This window comes from Leguminivora glycinivorella, chromosome 24 (genome assembly GCF_023078275.1).
Source record: "Leguminivora glycinivorella isolate SPB_JAAS2020 chromosome 24, LegGlyc_1.1, whole genome shotgun sequence".
Lineage (NCBI taxonomy): Eukaryota > Metazoa > Arthropoda > Insecta > Lepidoptera > Tortricidae > Leguminivora > Leguminivora glycinivorella.
This window is the reverse complement of record NC_062994.1, coordinates 11,370,480-11,381,827: the sequence shown is the minus strand read 5'-3', so window position 1 is coordinate 11,381,827 and position 11,348 is coordinate 11,370,480. Positions and strand designations below refer to the sequence as shown.

At 39.8% G+C, this 11,348-nt stretch overlaps 1 protein-coding gene across 1 annotated transcript; it reads left to right on the top strand.

The window, feature by feature from the left end:
- Positions 1-2,939: 2,939 nt before the first annotated feature.
- LOC125238946 (protein KTI12 homolog) lies at positions 2,940-10,172 on the top strand. Its single transcript, XM_048146445.1, is given in 6 exon segments — positions 2,940-3,188; positions 3,191-3,265; positions 6,107-6,275; positions 8,697-8,835; positions 9,895-10,023; positions 10,026-10,172. Coding segments are annotated over 6 exon segments (849 nt in total). The 5' UTR covers positions 2,940-2,998.
- The last annotated feature ends 1,176 nt before the right edge of the window (positions 10,173-11,348 follow it).

Genomic DNA, 11,348 nt, shown 5'->3' with positions numbered 1-11,348 from the left:
TTTTATCAATTTTAAAGCAGTTATTTTGACTTTATTCAAGGTCAAATTACTTTACCCACTAGAGGATAAAAAATGCGTTTTTACCCGCTGGTATTAAAGGACAAAACACGTGATTCCGAGCTAGTGAGGGAAAATATATATGAAAGAGGCCCGTTCCTACGCACACAGTCTATAAGCTAAGCTCGTGTACGTGAACGCGTATCATGCGTGTATGAGTGAGATATGACTGGTCGACTGGTCGCGTTTTAGACAGGCGGTAACTGGAGGTAACCGAGAGCCGCGGGGCAGCGCTTTCAGCGGGGAGCGGGAGTGGCGATACTGTACAATAGTACTCTTTATTATACTGTAGCCTAGGTATGCCTACTATTGTTATCACAGAACTCACTACCACATTACGTAAAATGTTACGTCCACAAGTACTCCCAAAAGGGGTAGGCATAGCACATGAAACTGTTCAAGTTACACACACTTAGCAATCAAGGACCCATACCACAATTGAACCCATGTTCCACAGTCGACTTCTACAACACCCACGGGAGGAATTGGATAATACCATCGTACACAAATTGACTGAATCAGTAAGCTCAAGAAGGCTTGTGTTGTGGGTACTCTGACAACGATATTATATAATATACAAATGCTTATATCCCCACATAGGTGACATCCATAACTCAGGAACAAACGCCTGTGCTCGCCACACAGATAAATGCCCTTATCGGGATTCGAACCCAGACTTCATAAAACTTTTTAATCCATACTCATATTATTAATGGGAAAGTGTATATGTCTGTTTGTTTGTCCGTCTTTCACGGCAAAACGGAACGACGAATTCACGTGATTTTTTAAGTGGAGATAGTTGAAGGGATGGAGAGTGACATAGGCTATTTTTTGTCTCTTTCTAACCCGAGCGAAGCCGCGGGCAAAAGCTAGTTAGGCCATTGTAGATGTAGAGCTACCTATTTATGTTTTAAATCTCATCCTGTTTGCTTGTTATATAGTAATGTTTAGGTAAGTATATTGTTTATTGCAATGACTTTACAAAACGAGTTATTTTTTGATAAGTACTTATTTTACACGTGTATTTTATCTTCATATCTCGTATCTAATAACAAGTTTAAATAATACAAAAAAATATAAGTTACTTACTTATTTTGAAATTATATTTAGAAATATATTTTTAGCTCCATGGGAGAGGATACAAGATTTAAATTACCAACACATAATAGTATTTTATGCAACAGGCGTTTAAAGGAGGTCAAAAAAGACGAGTGGCGTGGGATAGCTCTTGAGCGTGGGTAACAATTTGAGGCGAAGCCGAAAATTGTTAATACAGACGCCACGAGTATTTTTTGACTCAGTTAAACCACAGTATAATAAAGAGTACTATCGTACAGTATGGCCACTCCCGCTCCCCGCTGAAAGCGCCGCCCACCCCCTCTCGGTTACCTCACAGTTACCTCCTGTCAAAAACGCGAATAGTCAACCTGTCATATCTCACTCATACAAGCATGGTACGCGTTCACCTACACGAGCTTATAGTGTGTGCTAGGAACGCGCCTTTTTCATATACATATTTGATCGCCAGTGTCCGAGGTGTGGTTAAACACCGTTGCATAGAATACTTTTTTTCCCTCACTAGCTCGGAAACACGTGTTTTGTCCTTTAATACCAGCGGGTAAAAACGCATTTTATCCACTAGTGGGTAAAGTGATTTGACCTTGAATAAAGTCAAATTAACTGCTTTAAAATTTAAATGTAGGTGAATCTAGTAATAAAGATGATTTACCACCTGTGGAACTATTGGAAGCAGTGATAAACGCATTTTTTGCATTGTAGTTTCCTCGCCTTAGTGAGGGGAAAAGTTTTGTGTTATACTCGGGTGCAATGTATTTTACTTCTCGTGTGTTAAAAAACTCGCAAGTTCAGGATTCTATTCGCGAACCACTCGCTTCGCTCGTGGTTCAACTATAGAATCCTTTCACTTGCTCGTTTTTCAAATCCACACTCGACGTTAAAATACAGCTTTGCCCCCTTGTATAACAAATAACTATTTCTGGGACCATGCACATAGTTTTAAATAGTTTCCTATAATAACTTTCGTGAAATTCACTCTGTTTCCTGTATTTTGCCCTGCCAGGGCATCTGCCCAAAGCCGTCCCCCGCCGGCTTACCGCGCACGCGCGCAGTATCGTTATAATAATGCGTTGCCATGGTTACAGAGCCAAACAATGCGTTTTTTATTTTTCGTTACTGCGCGCGTGCGCTTTGGAGTTTTAAAAATCTATGCACGAGCCTGTAAATGACAGTTCGGGAGTAGAAAATAATACATTACGATACAAGTGCGGAAAAGGGGAACTGCGAAACGAGTGGAGATAAATTAAAAGACGACCGGAGCAAGTAATTTCATACAAATTTTAACTTGATGTCAGAATCTGTCTGGTAGAATTGCTCTTGAAAGTATGATTTACAGTCAAAAATGTTTGTTTTTACGTTTGTACTCGTGTTGGTGTGGTGAAATGTTGTCTTTCACTCGATGGTCAAATTTGTTAACCCTCGTACCTTGAATTCCTCACAACGCTCAAGATTCCACTTTTCAAACAATTCGTTACGCTCGCAGCTCAATATTGAAATCTTTCGTTTGCTCGGGTATCACTTTCTCGGTCTAACGGGATCGTCTTTGGCTTGGCCCGGTAATGTATTAGTCGTTTTGAAGTACGGTGAGGAAGTTGGAACTTTTAGTGAAAGTGTATTTCGTTGGACTTAACTAATTTTTGCTATACATTTAATTTAATATTTAGTTTTAATAATCGTTAATCGTTGAATCGATGCATTGACCGAATAATTTATGAGTACATCCCCTTAACCCTTAAAAGTGGCTTAAAAGACTTGCATCCAGGGCACAATTGTCAAAAAATAACTTGGCCCTTTTGTGACAGCTGTCAATGTCAACTCAGCTGAGTTGGTGAGCTGAGATTTGTACATAAAAATAACCAACAAAATGCCTTTAATTATAATATGTGGCTGTCCAGTGAGTGGAAAAACAACAAGAGCGAAAGAACTAAAAGAGTTCTTTGAGAAAACACACGGAAAACAGGTTGAAATAGTCTCGGAAGCGGATGCTATAGTCAAGTTAGGTTATGAACCAAATGCTACATATTTAGACTCGCAGAAGGAGAAAAGAGTGAGAGGTACCTTAAATCGGAGGTACTACGACTTATTGGGAAGGATAATGTTGTTATATTAGACGGCAGTAACTATATTAAAGGTTGGTTGATTGGTTTTTACTTTGCCACAAATAAGCAATATGTGAGTGTCCACGGGAAAATGTCCCACTTTGTCGATTGCTATAAAGCTGCTTTGTCAGGTTATCCATATAAAGATAAAAGTAAATCTCGCCTTAATGGTAACCAACAAAGTAGGATGTTTTACTAAACACACTCACATATGGTATTGTTCAGGGTATTATAACACATATTTTTGTTTATTATTCAATAAACAAGCATGAGAAGAAATAGTTACTGCAATAAATTACATTTTAAGTTTAATTCGTCACTTTACAATGAACAGTAGTGCTAAATGGAAAGACTAATAATTAAATAATGATTTTTAGAATTATGCTTATCAATATGTCTTTTTTGGCATGTGAAATAAAATAATGCTAAATAAGATAGTGAAATACACAAGTATGAAAAATTTCATTCATGCATAGCTTTTTATGTCAAGTTTCTAAAAAAAGAATTTTTTTACTCTGTTGAGAGTACTCAATAAAAGTCCAATAATAAAACTATTCAATAAAATTTTGCAGAACACTCTCGTTTAAAAAAGTCAAAAGTCTTCACCTTGACATTGGCAGAATTCACCTTGCTTAAACTGGCGAGGAGTAAAAGCCATGACGGAGAAAAGAAAAAAAAAACTTTTCAATATTATGTCACCTCTTCATATTTTTTATAATATCATCATTTACCTGCCCTCATCCGAGTCATTTCGAGTCGCGCAGCATGGCCTTCTCTTCCATACCTCTTAATCACCCGTCATCTAATCATTCACTTGTTTCCATTTCATATCATCTTTTACACCAGTGGTTCCCAAAGTGGTCCATACCGCCCCCAGTGGGCGCTGAGGAGTTCCAGGGGGCGGTAGAGGGCTCGAAAGCAATTGGGGGGCGTTCGTCCTCACAGGGGGGCGGTCCCATATATGAGGAAAAAAACTTAAAATAATAACTGTAAAGCCTATTGTTAAACACCATCTGGTCGTTTGTCTCGGCGCATTTTATTATTATGCAATAAGCCGCGCCCGCCGTTAGCAAACATTGTTTTATTACCTTAGGTTTGTTTTTGTTTTGTCTAATATCTTTTGTCGGGTCCTTATTCTCCTTATCGGCGCGAGAACTCGAAGCCATCTGGGTGACCGTTACACATGGACCGCGTAGTATACAGCTTTATTTGCAATCAGTAAATCCACGTCTTTCTAGTTGAGCTCATCGTTGGGGATCCTAGATTAATTTTACTGCGCATAAAGTTATTTATCGGGAGTGTTAATGGTGGTTATAGTAATAAGTTTAACTGTCCAGTTTTGCCACAAAGCGACTGAACATTTTGAATAATGTTTTTGTGATTACAAGTGAACTCGAACAACGACTTTTGTTGGTGTTAAATGTGAATACATAATTATATTGTTGGACTTGATTTGCTGCGACAATATCGGAGGCTAAGAAAAATGTCGCCAGTATAGTGTTGAATATTTGAAATATGGCTTTATTTCATCTCCCACCAACCAAACTTTACCCATGTGCGTGATCTGCCAGAAGGTATTCTCAAATGAGGCAATGAAGCCCTCTCGGTTACAAGAGCATTTGACTAAAATGCATGCTGACAAAAAAGACAAAGATTTGTCGTATTTTCAAGGGCTAAATAGAAAAAAAATTTCATACGCGGCCTACCATTTCGAACCTTATCGCGTCGTCTTTAAAACAAGACGATGACGGACTGAGAGCTTCTTACAATATTTCGCTGTTGATTGCAAAAACAGGTAAACCACATACAATTGGCGAAGAATTGATTTTACCGGCAGTCAAAGAAGTTATAAACACTGTGATGCATAAACCAGGTGCAGATATTGGTGCCTACCTGCATCACCTCTATCGGATGTTAATCTTCAATTACAGGGTGATCACTTGAATTTAATTAAAACCAAAAATGTTATTGCTGCTTTTATGGGAAAAATCCTTCTGTTCAAGCGTAATTTAGGTGGAGGCGAATATACTGTCAGCATTTACAAATTCTTTATGCTGACTTCAATGAGCGGTTCCATGATATTCTTGAAATGAACATACCAGATTGGCTTTTAAATCCATTCTCACAGTTGAATACAGCAGAGTCACCAAACTTAGAAGAAGAACTAATTGAACTGACAACAAATGAAGAACTTAAAGTGAAATTTAAAATGGGATACCAGGAGTTCTGGCTCCAAAAATCAATACCTCAACTGTACCCTGGATTATGGGAAATAGCACAGAAGTTTCTAATCGCGTTTCCATCTTCGTATTTAGCTGAGCGAGGTTTCAGTGCCGTTCTCACATTGCTTACAAAAAAGAAGCAAACTGCAAATTACTGAACGTGGTGACCTTCGGCTATTTTTAACGAAAACTCAACCAGATATAAATAAATTAACATAATAGCATCCTTCACATTGAAATCTTGATTGTTCAATAAACTCAGTAGATAACTTCATATTTTCAATAAAGACAATAGTGCAAAAAATAAATAAATAGTGTCTAATCATGTATACTTGTTTTATTTTTAAGCGAAAATAAAAACATCCTCAAAAAGTTGAATATAACTATGTATTTCGTTCTGCTTTACATGTACTTAAGTACGTATTCAAAGTCGTTTTGGGTTGTGTGTTGTTGTTGGGTGAGACTAATGTATGATTTTTGAAAGTAATGACTAAATACATCGTTTATTTCAGCTATTTTATGATAGGGGGGCGCTGAAATTTTGTTTAGATACCCAAGTGGGCGGTGGCCCAAAAAAGTTCGGGAACCTATGTTTTACACAGTCCATCCATTTTTTCCTTGGTTTGAAAATAAATGATCTTTTAATTGCAGGATACCGCTATGAACTATACTGCGCATCGAAAGCGTCAAAATCAACTCAGTGCACCATATTCACGATACGGAACCACCAAGAAGCTTGGGAGGCCAACATTGAGCGGATGAATGCTCAAGCAGCTGACGCGTACAGCCAAGAGGTGTTTGACGCACTTACTAAATTCAGGTAAGCTGGGATTAAGGGTCCCCCCACATCTGGCGTCTCGCGAACAGCGTCGCCTCTCCAACGCCCGCTCAGCGTAGACGCCGCGCTCCCGCAGCGCCGACGCGACGTTGCGGCGCCTCTCGAACGTCGACGTCGCAGTGACGTCCGCGCGGCGTCGGCCTTCGCGATGCCAGCGGCGACCAACATCCAGTCAGCGCTAGGGCTTCCAATACCGGGATCCCAGTATCTCGGGATCCCGAGACCTGCCGTTTTTGGGGCAGATTTCAATACCGATATTTAATTTTGTAATACCGGAATCCCGGTATTTTTAGTAACTAACAAATTATGCCAAATAAACGTAAACTACTCATCAAAAACCTTAAACTTCTGCATCATGACGGTCGCTACATCGTAAATCTTGCTTTTTGCTCTCGTTTCTCGATACGACACATTCTCTGTTTAGTGTTTTTACAATATTTCTATGAAATGACAGTTTTTCCGTTGATTACCTAGATAAAGATACGTGTCAAGAGCATTCATTGAGGAGGGTCTGCCGTGAACATTTTGACACATTTGTCGCACTTAGGAATCGTAAGTGTGACAGGGAAGCTAATACGTCAAACGTAGTTGACACAACACAGGCCACAGACCCTCTGTAAACAAGTCGCCTTGATGCACCTACATTATAGAAATAACTTTTCAAAAAATTGGTTAAGGCATACGAATGCCTCGACGTCAGTGCTGGCAGTGAACCAAAAGCAAACTAACGTCGAGGAGGCGCGGCGCTAACGCGGTGCCGACGCCGCGCGGACGTCACTGCGACGTCGACGTTCGAGAGGCGCCGCAACGTCGCGTGGGGGGACCTAAAACATTGTTTCAGTAATATTTAACTTGTTCACTGAGATACCGCTTTGAAGGACCTCATATGAAGTATGGTTCATTGCAAGTTGTACTAATTATCGCAAGAAAAATAATAAGAAGAAAGGGTGAGCTAGTCATAATTATACACCTCTCAAGTTATTTTAGATTATTTTTCTTTGTATCTCTTTGTGATTTTTAACCCCCGACGCTAAAACGAAGAGGTGTTATAAGTTTGACGTGTCTGTCTGTCTGTCTGTTTGTCTGTCTGTTTGTGTGTGTGTCTGTCTGTGGCATCGTAGCTCCCGAACGGATGAACCGATTTTGATTTAGTATTTTTGGCTGAAAGCTGAGTTAGTCAGGAGTGTTCTTAGCCATGTTTCATGAAAATCGGCCCACTATGTCGCGGTCGTGGATTTTTCAAAATTTTTATATTTTAAGTTTGGTTTTTAGTTCTAATATGACATTCTGAGACTTTAACATCTCTAATAATTAAGCGCATAACTTTAACTATGGTAGCAACAGGCGGTGTTATCGCTTATCGCTAAAGAAACGATCTCGTCCAGACAATATAATTTGTAAACTAAAAATATCATAAATCATAAACACTTACTTTGTTGAGTCCTTATCACATCATATTTACGGGTGAATCAACTTTTTCTTGCCTGTTATTGCCATGGTTACGGTTTCCTGAGTCACGCTGGTTTTATGCAGAATTATGCTACTATAACTATGCAAACGTACTACATGCATGCTTGCATAATTTCAGTAGCATAATTTTGCATAAAACCAGCGTGACCCAGGGGACTGTGACACAGTATAAAGCAGTAATAACTCTTCTAACAAATTTCACTCCGCGCGGTGTGTCGAAAACTACTCTCCATATGCACCAAATATATGCGAAACTGGTAAGTATTGGGCTGGACAGTCGGGGCCGCGTTCGCGCGCTGTGTTGACGTGTTGAGTTCGGGAGAAAATGACGTCAGCACCGAAGACATATTTTCGTTACTGTAGTGTTTATGGGTGTATGGAGAACAGTTCTCAAAATGCGGAAATGTCAGAATGTTCTTTAGAATTCCTAGACACCCAGAAAAGTAAGTGGTTGTTATATTTTTGCAGTATTAGGTACAATTATTGCTTACGTAAATGGCGTAAAAGTGAGATTTAAAGCTAGAATGACACATTAAAATCAATAAAGATTTATCTGTAACGACATTTAGGTAGATGCTGCGATCTATCTAGCTCGAAAGTTTGGTACCTACTTAAATATTGTGCAAACATCTATTCAAACATTTTATGTAAATACGATTTTGTCAGTATTTAAGAAACAAACACGTACTTGAATCTTTATTAGATAAAAAGGTAGAAAGAGCGTTGGTACTAGCATAGCGCCATACACAGTTACTACGAGTAGGACAGTAGCACCGGTACAACCCTGCGTGACCTTGCGCAGTAGTAACGACCGCGTCGCCGCTGCCGGAGATTAACTACTGATTTATCCTTATACTGTGACTGTGACCATGGCAGTAACAGGCAAGAAAAAGTTGATTCACCCTTACAACAAAACTGTCTTAATCATTGCAGGTTTGAAGAGCCGAACTCCAACAACCGATGGGACAGCCCTCTCTTCACAGTTCAGCCGCAGGACCAGCTCGACTTGGAGGCGGTGTATGCAGCCTTGTTCGAGAAGAAACCTCCTCCACCCAACCAGAGTACTCAAAACGTAAGAGTTTATTTTTATTTTCTGGGGGGTTACCATGACGTGCTAAAGCCGTTCAGTTTAGGTTGAGAGAGAGGGACGGAGCTATGTAACTGCTATAGCTGTGTCCCTTTCTCTCAACCTAAACTGAACGTTTTTAGTACGTCATGGTAACCCCCTTGATCATACTTACAGATTTTTTGCTTGATGCAGTGGTTCTCAAAGTTGACAGGAATCAAAGGAAAGCTACCAATGTGGGGTTATATCACTGACACTCTCAGAGATGATGGTGATATAGAAAGAGAACGCAGAGCACTATCAGTTAGAGGTAATATGTTGTCACGCAGGTTTTCGCGCTGTTCCCGAGAGGTGAAGTTAACATTGTTTAAAACTTACTGCCAAAACCTGTACACGTGCAACCTGTGGAGCAACTATACCAAAAGGACTTTTAGTGCTCTGCGTGTTCAATATAACAATGCCTTCAGGGGATTGTTGGGGCTGCCCTGGCGCTGCAGCGCGTCGGGAATGTTCGCCGAGTGGAGCACGGATGGCTTCCACGCAGTGTTGCGTAAGAGGGTGGCGTCATTGTGGCAGCGCGTAAGGGGCAGCACCAACACTCTCCTGAGGGGGATCGCAGGAAGGGTTGATAGCCCTCTTATTACTCATTGGATGTCAATGCATGTTAGATCTAATGAGCATTATGTCTTCTCTTAACACTAGCGTAAGATATTTTATTTTATTGTTTTTTAATTTTATTTTTATTGTTTTGATCTACTAATATTTTGTGTAAATATGGACACCTGTCTGAAATAAAATATTTCATTTCATTTCATTTCATATATTCTCGAAGCGCTGGTGGCTAGCGGTAAGAGCGTGCGACTTACGATCCGGAGGTCGCGGGTTCGAACCCCGGCTCGTACCAATGAGTTTTTAGAAACTTATGTTCGAAATGTCATTTGATATTTGCCAGTCGCTTTTCGGTGAAGGAAAACATCGTGAGGAAACCGGACTAATTCCACGTAGTGTGCCATTTTTGTCCAGTAGTGAATGTGTTAAAGTTTATATTGTTTTTTTTCGTTCCAGCCACCCCTAACCTCCACAAATTTCCTCTACGAGCTAGATACCATTACCCAAGAAATATCAAAACAAATCCTTGAAGCGAAACAGTTGAACCAAGACTCAGCCCGTTTCCCTGCCTACCCGGCTGTACCCTGGAGTCATTACCCCTGGTGACTCCTCAGAAGCTACTCCGCTTGAGGAGGCAATTCCTCACTTATGCCAAGATGAACCATGCCGGAGAAGATATGCAGAAAATAGCCAGATACTATATACAGTATTTAAATAAAACTCTAACGGATTGATTTTTGTACTTTTATTATTATAGCGTTAGAAAGAGACAAAAGGTAGCCTATGTCACTCTCCATCCCTTCTACTATCTCCACTTAAAAAATCATGTCAATTCTTCGCTCCGTTTTGCCGTGAAAGACGGACAAACAAACAGACACACACACTTTCCCATTTATAATATTACTATGGACTATGGATTTTCCATTTCATTTCAAAAGTCAAGTCTGTCATTGCAATTTCGTTTTCATTCCCTTTTATTGCCAAGACTGACGCTGAAACTTGAGCAGTTTAATGTGCTCTGCCTACCCTGTTTGGAAACAAAATCGTGAGTATACAGTATTTGAATAAAACGCTGATGGATTGATTTTAGTAGTCTTTATTAGGGTTCCGCACCAAAATGTTGCAAAAGGAACCTAAGAGCGCTTTCACATTATCCGATCTGATATCGAACGTCAAAGATGGCGCTTTTAATACATAGAATACTAGATTTTTGTTTCTTACTGCTGTTAATTTCCCTGTATTTTGTAACCTTTTGTCATTAAAGTTATCAAGCCGATAAAGTTCGTTTGTCCCTTTCTATCACACCAATACGTCGGAAAGGGACAAATGAACTTTATCGACTTGATAACTTTAGTGAACGCTTATAAATACGGGGATAAGTATGTCACATAATCATGAACCAGTGGGCTGACACTTATTATTTTTCCCCTCACTAGCTCGGAAACACGTGTTTTGTCCTTTAATACCAGCGGGTAAAAACGCATTTTATCCACTAGTGGGTAAAGTAATTTGACCTTGAATAAAGTCAAATTTACTGCTTTAAAATTGATAAAAGTAGATGAATCTAGTAATAAAGATGATTTACCACCTGTGGATCTCCTGGAAACAGTGATAAACGCATTTTGCGTTGTAGTTTCCTCGCTATAGTGAGGGGAAAAGTTTTGTGTTACACTCGGGTGCAAATGTATTTTACTTCTCGTGTGTTAAAAAACTCGCAAGTTCAGGATTCTATTCTCAAACCACTCGCTTCGCTCGTGGTTCAACTATAGAATCCTTTCACTTGCTCGTTTTTCAATTCCACACTCGGCGTTAAAATACAACTTTGCCCCCTTGTATAACAAATAACTATTTCTGTGTTTGCTTGTTTGCAACCTCAGACATCCCCCCGTTCCGGCGTTCTCTGTCTCGGC